The following is a 15255-nucleotide window of genomic DNA, read 5'->3' on the forward strand; positions in this document are numbered from 1 at the left end:
TGACTCAAGACTGCCAATAAATTGCTAAAATATAGAAAGAGAGAACCTAACGTGGAACATTTCCATTATTGATCTTTCAAGGTAAAACCAGTACGTATAACCATGGTTAAAAAGAAAGTACACCTTCCATTAATTCTAAAGTTTTACATATTACGACATATAAGAAAATATCTGGTCCACAGTGTGATTATTTATTTAACACAAACTAAGCCAATGTACAAAAGCAGTGTATGGAAATCTAAGAACACTAACAGGCACTTTTAGCAGCAATAACTTGAAGTATTATTTTTCCATATCAGTCTTTCACATTGCTGTAGAGGAACTTTGACCTGAATTCATGGTCAGCTCAGTGCCCAATTTGCCCAGATCTTGTGGCAGCAATGCAAAGTCCAGTCATTTCACTGCTTATATTCTCCATCCATCCATCCATCCATCTTCATCCGCTTTATCCGGGGCCGGGTCGCGGGGGCAGCAGCCTAAGCAAAGAGGCCCAGACCTCCCTCTCCCCAGCCACCTCCTCCAGCTTATCCGGGGGAATACCAAGGCGTTCCCAGGCCAGCCGAGAGATATAATCTCTCCAGCGTGTCCTGGGTCTGCCCCGGGGCCTCCTCCCGGTGGGACATGCCTGGAACACCTCACCCAGGAGGCGCCCAGGGGGCATCCTTGTCAGATGCCCGAACCACCTCAGCTGGCTCCTTTCGATGTGGAGCAGCAGCTGCTCTACTCTGAGCCCCTCCCGGATGGCCGAACTTCTCACCCTATCTCTAAGGGAGAGGCCAGCCACCCTTCGGAGAAAGCTCATTTCTGCCGCTTGTATCCGCGATCTCGTTCTTTCGGTCACTACCCACAGCTCGTGGCCATAAGTGAGGGTAGGGACGTAGATCGACCGGTAAATTGAGAGCTTCGCTTTTACACTCAGCTCCCTCTTCACCACGACGGACCGGTGCAGCGTCCGCATTACTGCAGGTTCAGCCCCAATCCGTCTGTCGATCTCCGGCTCCCTTCTCCCATCACTCGAGAACAAGACCCTGAGATACTTGAACTCCTCCACTTGGGGCAGGAACTCATCACCGACCCGGAGTGGGCACTCCACCCTTTTCCGGCTGACAACCATGGCCTCAGATTTGGAGGTGCTGATCCTCATTCCCGCTGCTTCACACTCGGCTGCGAACCGTTCCAGTGCGAGCTGGAGGCCCTCACCCGATGAAGCCAACAGAACCACATCATCTGCAAAAATCAGAGATGAGATTCTGAGGCCACCAAAGCAAAAGCCCTCCGCCACTTGGCTGCGCCTAGAAATCCTGTCCATAAAAATTATGAACAGAACCGGAGACAAAGGGCAGCCCTGGCGAAGCCCATCACCCACCGGGAACGAGTCCGACTTATTGCCGGCAATGCGAACCAAGCTCTTGCAACGGTTATATAGGGATCGAATGGCCCGTAGCAATGGGCCAGACACCCCATATTCCCGCAACACCTCCCACAGGACACCCCGAGGGACACGGTCGAATGCCTTCTCCAAGTCCACAAAACACATGTAGACTGGTTGGGCAAACTCCCATGCACCCTCAAGTATCCTGGAGAGGATAAAGAGCTGGTCCAGTGTTCCGCGACCAGGACGAAAACCGCATTGTTCCTCCTGTATCCGAGGTTCGACTAACGGACGAACTCTCCTTTCCAGCACCCTGGCATAGACTTTCCCAGGGAGGCTGAGGAGTGTGATCCCCCTGTAGTTGGAACACACCCTCCAGTCCCCCTTCTTAAAGATGGGGACCACCACCCCGGTCTGCCAGTCCACAGGTACTGCCCCTGATCTCCACGCAACATTGCAGAGGCATGTCAACCAGGACAGCCCTACAGCCTTCAGGAACTCGGGGCAGACCTCATCAACACCAGGGGCTCTGCCACCAAGGAGTTGTTTAACTGCCTCAGTGACCTTGCCCCCGGAAATTGGCGGGTCATTCCCCTCATCCCCAGACTCTGCTTCCTCCTCGGAAGACGTGTCAGTGGGATTAAGGAGGTCCTCGAAGTATTCCTTCCACCGCCTGACAATTTTCTCAGTCGACGTCAGCAGCGCTCCGCCAGCACTATACACAGTGCAGGTAGAGAACCGCTTTCCCCTCCTGAGACGTCTGACGGTTTGCCAGAATCTCTTCGAGGCAGTCCGAAAGTCTTTTTCCATGGCCTCTCCGAACTCCTCCCACACCCGAGTTTTTGCTTCAGCCACTGCCCGAGCCGCATTCCGCTTGGCCTGTCGATACCTGTCGGCTGCCTCCGGAGTCCCACAGGCTAACCAAGCCTGATAGGACTCCTTCTTCAGCCTGGTGGCTCCCTTCACCTCTGGTGTCCACCATTTGGTTCGGGGATTACCACCACGGCAGGCACCAACCACCTTGCGGCCGCAGCTCAATGCAGCAGCTTCGGCAATGGAGACTCTGAACATGGTCCATTCGGACTCAATGTCCCCAGTCTCCCTCGGAATGCTGTCGAAGCTCTGCCGGAGGTGTGCGTTGAAGATCTCGCAGACTGGGGCCTCTGCTAGACGTTCCCAGCACACCCTCACTACGCGTTTAGGTGCACCAGGTCTGTCCAGCGTCCTCCCCCACCACCTGATCCAACTCACCACCAGGTGGTGATCAGTTGACAGCTCAGCCCCTCTCTTTACCCGAGTGTCCAGAACATATGGTCGCAGGTCTGCTGATACGATTACAAAATCGATCATCGACCTACGGCCTAGAGCGTCCTGGTGCCACGTGCACTTATGGACACTCTTATGTTCGAACAGGGTGTTCGTTATGGCCAAACTGTGATTAGCACAGAAGTCCAATAACAAAGCACCGCTCGGGTTCAGATCAGGGAGGCCGTTCCTCCCAATCACGCCCCTCCAGGTCTCGCTGTTGTTACCCACGTGAGCATTGAAGTCTCCCAGCAGGACAACAGAGTCTCCAGGTGGAGCACCCTCCAGCACCCCCCCCCCACCCCAGGGACTCTAAGAAGGCTGGGTACTCTGAACTGCCACTCGGCGCATAAGCGCAGATGACAGTCAGGACCCGTTCCCCGACCCTAAGGTGCAGGGAACAAACCCTCTCGTCCACCGGGAAAAACCCTCTCGTACCGGCAGCAAGCCGAGGGGATATTAGAATACCCACCCCAGCCCGCCGCCTCTCACCAGGGGCAACTCCAGACTGAGACAGAGTCCAGCCCCTCTCCAGGAGACTGGTTCCAGAGCCCAAGCCATGTGTAGAGGTGAGCCCGACTATATCTAGCCGGTACCTCTCAACCTCACGCACTAACTCAGGCTCCTTCCCCACCAGAGATGTGACATTCCATGTCCCTATTGCCAGTCTTGGCAGCCGGGGGTCAGTCCGCCAGGGCCTCCGCTCCTGGCCGCCACCCGGCACACAATGCACCCGACCCCTATGGCGCCTCCTGCGGGTGGTGGGCCTGCGGGAGGATGGGCCCATGTCTCCTCTTCGGGCTGTGCCCGGCCGGGCCCCATGGACTAAGGCCCGGCCACCAGACGCTCGCCCTCGGGCACCCTCCCCAGGCCTGGCTCCAGGGCGGGGCCCCGGTAACCCTATCCCAGGCAGGGTAAACTGTTCCCTCGGTGTCCTTTTCATAAGGGTCTTATGAATCGCTCTTTGTCTGGTCCCTCACCCAGGGCCAATTTGCCTGGGTGAGAATGCTTATATTCTCACATTTTGAAATTGTTTGAGAATAACTGCATAACTTGGCTCCAAATCTGCAGCTACTATTATATTTGTTTCCTATGAGAGTCTGACAAAAACTGAACAGTCCGTTCTTTGGCTCTTTTCAAACTATTTGCAAAAGCATAAACATGCTATTAAAGATGAGGGATTTAGAAATCTTCAGCAGTAGACCCAATAGCAGTAGATTTAGAGTCTGATTTCTTTTATTTTTTATTTATTTATTTATTTTTTGGATAAATCTTCAGCAGTAGCAAAGATGTTTGTTTGTTTGTTTTGTTTCTTGTTTTGTTTTGTTTGTTTGCGTGCTAAAGAAAACCTTCAATTTTATCTTTTCAATAAAGAAACCTTCAAATCCTGTCTTGTGTAAAGAATTCATTTACAACTTTTCTAATCTATTTCTTAGGCAACCCCAGATGCTCAGCCCTGCTATTAGGTATCTTTCAGACCTGACATAAACCACCTATTATGCTGAAACAATGAGCAACCTTATTGCTTTTGTTATTGTCTATCTTTAACCAGATTCTTTAAAATTACACGTATTAAAGCTGCTTTACATTCTTTCAGCCTTTTGTACTGAATTTTCTTTTCTGTTTTGTGCTCTTTCAGTGTTTCTTTTTGTTGGCATATTGCATTCTTTAGAGTAGACCAGATGAAATCACACTTCAAATTCTACCCCTTACAAGGAATAAATGGTAAATGGCCTCTATTTATATAGCGCTTTACTAGTCCCTAAGGACCCCAAAGCGCTTTACATATCCAGTCATCCACCCATTCACACACTGGTGATGGCAAGCTACATTGTAGCCACAGCCACCCTGGGGCGCACTGACAGAGGCGAGGCTGCCGGACACTGGCGCCACCGGGCCCTCTGACCACCACCAGTAGGCAACAGGTGAAGTGTCTTGCCCAAGGACACAACGACCGAGACTGTCCAAGCCGGGGCTCGAACTGGCAACCTTCCAATTACAAGGCGAACTCCCAACTCTTGAGCCACAATCGCCCCGGGAACTGTGTGCATCTTTTGTTTATTGCAATAGCTGATCTCTGATTTTTATGGAAGCATGCTAAATGAAATGAGGTGTCGTGGCTGCAAAAAATAAATGGATAAAGCAGTTTTTTGGACATTCTTCTTAATAGCCTAAATTATACACAAAAGAGTAGTAAATTTGGGTTTATAACAAATATATGAAGTACAGCTTCTACTTCATTTGCTTGTTATTACTGACAACAGCTAGATTTTTTTGTAATATTTAGTTGTAACCTAAATAATGTGTCATTCTAGTAGCCCAAGACCTGAAATGATCAACAAGATGAACCTGAATTATTTAATAATACAATAATATAATGACAGAGAGGTGGTGATATGATTTCAAGTAATCTCGGTGGAAATTCCTGCTATTTGTGTCTTACCTGACTTTGTGGTGTAGTTTCTTAGTTTACTCATAAATAATTATAGATGGTAACAGAAAACATTTTTCCTAATATTTTGTGCTAAAATAATTGCATATATATGAATCTTTCATTCCTCCTGAAGAGTAATAGGTGATTGTAAGCTAAAAGATTGTGTAGTTTACAGTATTTCCTCCACTCGATAATGCTGTTTGAGTGCATCAGGCTTCTTATCAACTAAACCTGTAGATGGTCTGACTTTATAGCTGCAGTACTTTACTGCAATAACAAATATTAATAACTAGGGATGGGTACCGGTGTCCGGTGCCATGATGGCACCGGTTCTGACATAAACGGTAGTAACCAGACCGAAAAGCAGCGCACATTTCGGTGCTTTATTTCGGTGCTTTTTTTTCCTGAGCTGTGATACACTTTAGATTCTAGCCAATCAGTTTACGTTTCCGAGGATAGTAGGCGGGGCCAGGTACGTACGTTCCGTTAGAGCAGAGCTACAGATTAAAAATGTCCAAGGCGAAGCGGTCAGAAGTCTGGCTGTACTTCACAGCAAAAGATGCAAACTCAGCAGCCTGCAACAAGTGCTTTAAGCTGATACTGTGATACTGTCAAAGGAGGTAACACCTCAAATCCGATGAAACACCTGGCGACGCATAGCGGTTTTTTTTTTAAAAGCCCAGAAATGCGCTGTATTTGATAGCTTGCTGCGAGACCTCACACCGAGCACATCTACTGCGGGTGGGTTGCCTGTTATGCAACATCCCCCAAAAACACGAAGAGGAGAGTCCTGGCCCCTAGCCCTGCCAGTGTAGCAGAAATGATGACGGATGATGGTGGCAGCAGCCGTTCTTCTCTGCGTGAGTAGGCTAACCACGTTATTACATTAATGCATGTAAGGTGAACTAGCAAACATCATCATAGCTACATGCGGCTGTCCTCTTGTTTGATGGCAGATACTCCCTTCACCCTGGCTAAAAAGGCTAAAATGACCAAAGAAAAAGTGGAAAACAGTTAAACATGAGAGGTTTAGGACAAAGTTTGTGTTTTTTCCATTGTTTAAGCACTGCTTCCAGCCAAGAGTGATACCATATATGCCCCATAGCTGCAGAAAAGGCTAACGTTGTTATATTTTTACAAAAAACAGCTGAACATGAGAGGTTTTTGGACCAATTTTGTGTTCTCCATTCTTTAAGCACCGGTTTGAGCACCGTTTGAGCACCGGCACCGTTTCAAAAGTACCGATTTGGCACCGGTATCGGATAAAACCTAAACAATACCCATCCCTATTAATAACTCGTCAAAAGAACCAAAACAAACATGAAAATGTTTTAAAAATGGATCACACTAAATTGTTAACATTTTAGTAGAGGTCTGCATAGCTGTGTCTCTGAGGCCCAGGTATGCTGTATGTCATTATTTGATCTTTTCAATTTTGCCACATTCTTCATTTAAATGGTTCATTTCCTGAACTGACTGCCAATTGAAATATATGTTTTTGAAACCAGAGCTACCAACACACTTTTTTATTAAGACTAATATAAATTTTAAATGATATAATGGAGAGTGAACAGCAACACCCAAGTATTACAAATAAAGTATTTGTCCATACCTATTTGTTTGTCCAAACTCACATCTTCTCATGTACCCTAACCAACTATTTCTTCTTTTTAGCCAATAAAATCATTAGTATCTCCTCATTCATGACCCATAATCGCAGTCACAAACAACTCAGGTTGACCAGTACAGTAGTTTACCTCCCTTCGGGCCATAGACATAGACAGCCCATGTGAAAATATCCTTGCTTTAGCACAAACTTTGTTCCAACATGTGATGGTAGAGTTTTTTTTTTTTATCATTTGCAATCATTTAGAATCAACTTGCTGATAGTCCAGCCATGGTATGAAGTCTGAATACAAATGTCTGAATGCTGAATATTCAGTGTTTATTCATTAAGGCATAAAAAACCTTAATGGAAGTTTGGCTTGGCTCCCATGTACACTTAACTTGTTGCACATACTCAGAACTGCACATAAAATGTAGTCTGAAAGTCTGAGTGCACAACAAGAGCACATTTATTCCATCATTCATTTTCAAATGCTGTGTCTTGGGATGTTTTGCTTTACACGAAACAGGAAAAGGGTATAAATATGCATTTGTTTTTTTTCATGTGTGAGATATCCATTTGGTGCTGCCTTGGTGATAAGTCGTCAAACTTGAGTCAGGTTGAGATGAAGGAGAATGAGAAGCAGAAGATTTAAGCATTCTGTGGATTATTGAACTGATTCTGAAATTTCAGGTCAATCAAGGAGACTGAAAATGCAGCATACTTTTGCTTTGGGATCACATTACATGAATGGAAGAAAAAGACAAGCTATAAAGCAGAATTTGTTTTTGTTTTTTAACAGCAACGTGTTCAGTGATGATGACAATTTAACAATTATTTTTGCTAAGAGTAATTGTTATTGTGTAATTGTTCACTTATCAAGAGAAAAAAAACACTTTGTTTTCAATGAACATTAAAAAATGCATCTTAATTTAAAGAAGTTCATGCACTAGAAGTTCATCAACTTATTTTCATTAATTCATTAATTCTGCTGTTCATTGGTAAGTATTTTCCTCTTGCTCTCGCTACTGGACTTGAGGTCAGCATACATTCACTCTGGGTTCCTTTATACCTCTATGTTTGCATGCTGACCATTTTTTTCGTCACTAAAAACTGTAATCAGCTCTCTGCTCATCATACAAAAATTGAACCACCATTCTCTGCACCTGATTATAAAACATGCAAAAAAAGATTGCCTCTTTTTTTTAGAATCTCTGAAAAACAAATTTGTATATCAATCAACTTTTTAATTCTCAGCTTGGTCCCTGACTCCCTGGTTACCATCCCTCTTTTGGCTACTGTCCACCCAATTATACTTGTTCCCCATTTTTAGTTTTATTTTAGTATTGTCTTCTATTCCACCTTCAAATTGTACGACCCTGTCAAGGTTCAGTTTCAAAATGGGCCTGTAGTGTGTGGCAGGGTTAGACCGTTAGTCTGGTATCTTCGGGTAGATCACTCTAGGATATATCACTATGGTAGCCTATGCTCCACATACAGTATAACCTGCTCCAACTTGCTCTGTGTTCAAGCTCCAGGCTGAAAACCATTACCATTTTCCACAAATGGGAATGCAGTGGTTTTCTTTCCCTAGACATAAGACAATACGCTCTATGTCTCATCAGTCCTCAAAACATTATTCCAAAAGCCTATCATTTCATTTTTAGCGGAAAACAGATGTGCACATGTGCTCTTTTTTGGGACGCAGTGCTTTATTGTTGCTCAGTATTCTCACGATTATTGACACATGAACATTAGCAAATATGGGACAGGCTTGTAGTTCCTTGTGAACTCTTTCTGGAGTGACGTTTGATCGCTCATGAAGAGCAGATCAATAGTCTTGAATTTCCTTCATGTGTATACCCTGTCTAAGTGGAGTATTTATCAACTACGTGACCAGCCTTCTCCTTTTTTTCCATCATGGTATGAAGTGAAGATCAAATTTTTTTTAGAGCCTTCTTTCTTAAATAAAAATTGTTTCCTACGAACAGTTGTCACTAGTGCCATTGAAAACACCTAATTCTAATTTAACCAAACATACTGATAAATCTGGGATTCACTTATTATGGCCCTTTGCAAACGTGAAGTGTATAATTATTTTTCTTAGGTAAATGAACAAGTGTAATGGTTTCACATAATTTGATTAATTAGGTTCTCACATTTAACTTTTAGGACTTTAAAATATGATGTTTCAGGTCATATTTCTATTTAATCTTAAAAAACAAATGAAAAGGGAAAAGGCGAAAAATCATATGTCACAAAACATGGCTGGCTTGAAAGTATACATATCAGCTGATGTAGTAACTACAGCTTGTCACATATTACATCCAGCAGTTTATGAGAAAAAATCTACTTAAATACTGAAATTGCATATCTCAATACTTATGCAAATACTAAAGCAAGTGTTTACACTTACACACAAACTTGAGCAGGACTGTATCTACTTACAAGCTATGCTTGGCCACATAAGGGCCACATAAAATTGAATTAGAAAACCCACACAAAGAAATCTCTGGCTCTTTGAAGATAAATTCTAGTGTGAATGGTTATAGGGATTTATACACAAGCAGCTCAACTCTTAACCCCAGGTGATTTAACTTGCCTGTGCCCCTCAGTACAGGTGAAGTAATTGAGTAAATAGAAAGGCTATGAATATATTTCCATCTTATCTCCGCCCATAATTTTCTGTAGAAAGCTTACATCAGCAACTTGTGTTGGTCACAATGAAAACTGTATTGGCAGTGGGTCATGCTGTGTATGCACATCTCTGCCGGCCTTTCAAGATAAGAGTGATTATGAAGTGAAGGGTGGCATCGGATTTCTGCACCATCTTCTCTTCTCTTCTCTGCTCTAGTCTTTGATGAGACTGCGCGAATTTTCTGAAGGTTTCAAAAAGAAGCAGGGGGAAGCATTAAAGCCACTTGCCTATTCTTCTGTAGAATCACAATATGCAACCAAAAGACTTTTGGTCTCTTGAAGTATAGCAAGAAAAATAAGTTACAAGGATAACTTTTTTTGCACATCCAATGGATGCATGACCAGGCTAACATCTGGAGAACTGAAAGGACAAGCCAGCACTTCAGCAGCATGCCTGTAAACATACTGAAAAAGAATTACATGACTCATCAGACCACCCTCACTGTCTTTCGTTGACCTATGGTCTAGTCCTGATGTCCATCACAAGCACATTTAAGTGTGAAACAAAATGGTTTGCAGTATGCAGTTTTGGCACTCTTTTCCTTGGGCACCAATGTCCCCACTGTTGCTTCATCAGTTGATCTTCCTTGGACAAGTTTTGGAAGGTACTAACCATGAAAATTAGTAGCAGCCCCCAACATGACTTGACCCATGTAAAGTCACCTTAAGTTACAATCCTTATCCATTTTTGCCCTCCAACACATCAACTTCAAGGAATTCTTACTTATGTGGCTGATATGTTTAATGACTGTCTGATGTAAATGATGAAATATGCTTGATATGGCCTCCTATTTACACAGTGTTGATCAGGGTGAACTATTTTGTTGTTGTGTTCAATCCTCCAAAGATGTCAGTATGTAACATTTTAATGCAGATATTTTTGCCGTTGTGTTTTTATGCCTGAGGGTGAAAACACATATTCTGTTTTTCTTCCTTTTTATTATACCCGTCTGTTTTTCCATTTTTGTTCTAGATGGGAAATGCCTCCGAAACATTTCTGTTCATGTCTAAAATATCAAAAGAAAATGACTTCATCATGGGAACGCTCTACACCATTTTTGGTGAGTGATTTATCCCCCCAAGGTCAATCCTTTTAATGTGGACTCAAATTCTTCAGCTCTTTACATTATATTGCTCTGTGTCCTAGGTGTGCTGTCGGTGCTTGGAAATGGCATCCTGCTGTTCGTGGCCTATAGAAAGAAGTCCTCCTTGAAGCCAGCAGAGTTCTTTGTGGTAAACCTGTCCATCAGTGACCTGAGCATGACCGTAACCTTGTTTCCATTTGCAATACCTTCAACCTACACACACATGTGAGTGACAATTCAGGTTTTCAATTTTTTTTTCAAATTTCATCTAGTCCTCTTTTATGTCATCTTCACATTTTTATCTTCATGAGAGACAAGGATAGAAGGAAAAAGACAGATGAAGAGTGAGGTTAGAGGAGTGGTTTGAAAGGCAAGGCTGTAGCTGCCGACGAAAACCAGGGCTTTAACAGCCTGAGCAGTAGTTTACGACATGCATTAAAAGACAAATTAAGGTTTTGTAAGCAGATGCTTGCAGACATAAATTCATCATATTTGATTGTTTGTGGATACGACAGATAAAATACAAATAAATGCATTTTTAAAGGATTTTGTGATTTTTCCATTTGTATAAAATGGAGGTGGAAATATACTATCATGCTAGATTTGCAACACATTAATGGTATATCTGATATTGTCACTTCAGCAATCAAAATTTGAAAAAACCCTCCACATTTATGAAAACGTTGATATTCTAATTTTGAGATCATTTTTGCTTGTAATTCTTGCTGTGTGCTCATAGCATAGACCTTGGGAAGAAGCAGTAAGTGATTTCTGCCTCTGAGGGTTTTGCCTCTGAGGCTTTACAAGGTTGTTGAGCCCAACTGCAGCCTGAAAAGATGACTACAGATGCTACTCAAGGTTGGAAAAAATGCTGAAAAAGACACAAGTAGCATAGCAAGGCCCTGTGTAGTGCAGATGAAAAGCCAGAATTTTCAGTTTAACTCTGTGTGAAGTTTCCAGGTGTATGATTTTAAGTAGTATTTGTGCAAAAAAACAATAAACAATGCAAATGTCTTTTTAACTCCACTGTCATTGAGCTTTGGACAATAACATGTTTCCTATTTTTGTAATATTTTCTATGTGTTGCACTGATAAAAATGTTTTAGATAATGTGGAAAGCATTTATGTCTCCTTTGTTCATGCATCCTACATAATACCTTTGTCTGTCTTCTGTCTCTTCCTATGATTGTCTGCCTGCTGTCTTATTCTCTGACCATTTGCTGCTGATAGCTGTCATATGCACCATTATTGGGTCAGAGTGCTTCACCGCATGCTACAGTTGAATATGATCCAGGAGACCAGAAAATGTATTGCAGTCTCATTGACTGAAATTCACCAAAGGGAATTTGCAGGCAAACTCTCACTTAATATCACACAGTATCACATGTTCTGTTTTCTTTCTCTCTCCATTCAGGTGGTTGTTTAATGAGACAGCCTGTACTGTGTATGCCTTTTGTGGTGTTTTGTTTGGCCTGTGCAGTCTGACCAACCTAACAGTGCTCTCCTGTGTCTGCTGGCTCAAGGTCTGCTGTCCTAACTACGGTAACAACACCAGTTTTTAATGCTTTACATTGCAAAACAATGCACTATTTTAACACTAAGGAATTTAGTGACCCGCGAGAATGACCCAAACTGAGGCAATAAAGAAAATCAAAGACATGGTTGTTTAGGGTTATTGTGAAACCAGTGAAATAAGATTCTGTGTGATCTCAGTGAGTTTACTTGAAATGTAATTCCATTATTGGTTGTTTTCCATGGATGATCTACAGAAACCTTTTGCAACTTTTCAGGTGTTTTCCATTTAACATTTTTTCATTCTGCAACTCATTTTGAATCACAACCAAACTTATGCTCACTCACTCACATGAACCACTTTGCTGTGTCAAACTGTTTCTCTATGGGAGTTCTCAGGATGCAGTTGGCATAAGATGCAAGTGTCCCTGCCTCTTTCCAGTATCACTTCACAGTCATTATTTCACGATGCTTTATATTGTAACTAAAGACTCTACAGTATTATTCCAAGGCCCCCTAACAATCCAACTATCCCGGCAGCCACTTGGCAGCAGTGGGAATGAAGAACTCATTTTAACAGGAAGAGACCTCTGGCAGACCCAGACTCAGGGAGGGAGAGCAATCTGCTGTAGCCATTGGGGAGTATGAGAAGAAGAGAGAAAGAAAAGCATAGAGAGACAACATACACTACCAACACGTACACATTGCAGTGCATCAAGTAATATTCTTTTGTTAGACGCAGATAACATCACAAACAAACCCAGAAGGTGTTTTTGTTTTGTTCTTTTTTGTTGTCGTTGTTGCTTTTTAAGTGGCTGCCAAAACAGCAGCATTATTGGATGTTACTAGAAAAAGTCTGCATTGAGAGGAGTGGTGGTGGAGTATGCTAGTTTCTTGTTTATACTCCTTTTGGATATTTGAGTTTGGAGCTTTGGCTTTGTTTTAACCCTTTTATTTATTTCATTTGTGGCTATTTTTTATTCTCACCTGACTCACTGGTGCCTCACATCAAGACAGTCCTGAGTTCAATTCCACCATCAGGCCAGGGCCTTTCTTTGTGGAGTTTGCATGTGCATCTCCCTGTGCTTGTGTGGGTTCTCTCTGGCTTCTCTCACAGTCCAAAGACATCCAATTATTGGGGTCAACTGGTAAATCTAAATTGCTCACAGGTGTGAATGTGAGCAATCTACTGTTAGGTCTGTGACAGACTGGAAACCTGTCCAGGCCCAGGGTGCCTCTTCTCCTAAGACAGCTGGGATAGGCTCCAGCCCTGAATTTGATTGAGTGGAAGAATGAATGGATGGACTTAACTCATTGGTTAGGTTGTGTTGTATAGAGTACTTCCTTGGGCGAAGATAGAGAAAATAGGCTTTGGCACTGGAAATTACCTCAATGCGTGTTTACCCCTTCCATTAAAATGATATGCAGGAGTCTATTACAAGCATGTGAGTGAGAGGTTTGTCTCACTGCTGCCTAGACTGTGCACATAAGGCGCTGACAAAAAAAATGACACGTGGCGCATATCTGTGAGATGCTACCAAATTGACACAACATCAATGTTTCATGCCCTTGGAATGAGACCTAACTGATGCATCTCTCTTTTTTCCCTGTTTCATTCCTGCACATTTAAACAGATATTTCTTCTTTCTTCATTGAATGACATGATTCAATACTTTGTTCCATTCTTGTTACAGTTTAGGATGAACAAGTCATATCTGATATCCACATTTGGCCTCTTAGCTAGCATTACCTTATTTATTTGACTTGGTCAAGGAATCAAAGGGCTGGCTGTATGATGCTTCCAGTGTAGATATAGCTTAATTCCAGCGTAGCTCTAAGAAGACCAAAAAAAATTACTGTTGCAGAAGGGTTTTTTTCTTATTCTGTATCATACATCCCCAAAGGTTCTGTGTGATATATGTACAGTGGGGCAAAAAAGTATTTAGTCAGCCACCGATTGTGCAAGTTCCCCCACTTAAAATGATGACAGAGGTCAGTAATTTGCACCAGAGGTACACTTCAACTGTGAGAGACAGAATGTGAAAAAAAAATCCATGAATCCACATGGTAGGATTTGTAAAGAATTTATTCGTAAATCAGGGTGGAAAATAAGTATTTGGTCAATAACAAAAATACAACTCAATACTTTGTAACATAACCTTTGTTGGCAATAACAGAGGTCAAACGTTTACTATAGGTCTTTACCAGGTTTGCACACGCAGTAGCTGGTATTTTGGCCCATTCCTCCATGCAGATCTTCTCGAGAGCAGTGATGTTTTGGGGCTGTCGCCGAGCAACACGGACTTTCAACTCCCGCCACAGATTTTCTATGGGGTTGAGGTCTGGAGACTGGCTAGGCCACTCCAGGACTTTCAAATGCTTCTTACGGAGCCACTCCTTTGTTGCCCGGGCGGTGTGTTTTGGATCATTGTCATGTTGGAAGACCCAGCCTCGTTTCATCTTCAAAGTTCTCACTGATTGAAGGAGGTTTTGGCTCAAAATCTCACGATACATGGCCCCATTCATTCTGTCCTTAACACGGATCAGTCGTCCTGTCCCCTTGGCAGAAAAACAGCCCCATAGCATGATGTTTCCACCCCCATGCTTCACAGTAGGTATGGTGTTCTTGGGATGCAACTCAGTATTCTTCTTCCTCCAAACACGACGAGTTGAGTTTATACCAAAAAGTTCTACTTTGGTTTCATCTGACCACATGACATTCTCCCAATCCTCTGCTGTATCATCCATGTGCTCTCTGGCAAACTTCAGACGGGCCTGGACATGCACTGGCTTCAGCAGCGGAACACGTCTGGCACTGCGGGATTTGATTCCCTGCCGTTGTAGTGTGTTACTGATGGTGACCTTTGTTACTTTGGTCCCAGCTCTCTGCAAGTCATTCACCAGGTCCCCCCGTGTGGTTCTGGGATCTTTGCTCACCGTTCTCATGATCATTTTGACCCCACGGGATGAGATCTTGCGTGGAGCCCCAGATCGAGGGAGATTATCAGTGGTCTTGTATGTCTTCCATTTTCTGATGATTGCTCCCACAGTTGATTTTTTCACACCAAGCTGCTTGCCTATTGTAGATTCACTCTTCCCAGTCTGGTGCAGGTCTACAATACTTTTCCTGGTGTCCTTCGAAAGCTCTTTGGTCTTGGCCATGGCGGCGTTTGGAGTCTGACTGTTTGAGGCTGTGGACAGGTGTCTTTTATACAGATGATGAGTTCAAACAGGTGCCATTCAT

General features: G+C 43.3%; 1 protein-coding gene across 3 annotated transcripts in view; it reads left to right on the forward strand.

The window, feature by feature from the left end:
• The window catches only part of opn7b (opsin 7, group member b), a 124585-nt gene that overhangs the window by 76936 nt on the left and 32394 nt on the right, over window positions 1–15255 (forward strand). For 2 of the 3 annotated variants that reach the window (XR_014917111.1, XM_085443395.1), the window contains exons 1-4: window positions 5786–5971; window positions 10388–10475; window positions 10562–10724; window positions 11914–12041. Coding sequence is in view for 2 of the 3 variants with exons in the window: in XM_085443395.1 (XP_085299521.1) it covers window positions 5942–5971; window positions 10388–10475; window positions 10562–10724; window positions 11914–12041 (409 nt within the window). In the remaining variant the exon portion in view is untranslated. Of the gene's footprint in view, window positions 1–5785; window positions 5972–10387; window positions 10476–10561; window positions 10725–11913; window positions 12042–15255 lie in introns of those variants that run through there. The other variant, XM_085443396.1, reaches the window with a different exon arrangement.

Source organism: Copadichromis virginalis, linkage group LG20 (assembly GCF_057382275.1).
Source record: "Copadichromis virginalis isolate Kocher_CV1m ecotype Utaka linkage group LG20, C_Virginalis_male_GT1.1, whole genome shotgun sequence".
NCBI lineage: Eukaryota > Metazoa > Chordata > Actinopteri > Cichliformes > Cichlidae > Copadichromis > Copadichromis virginalis.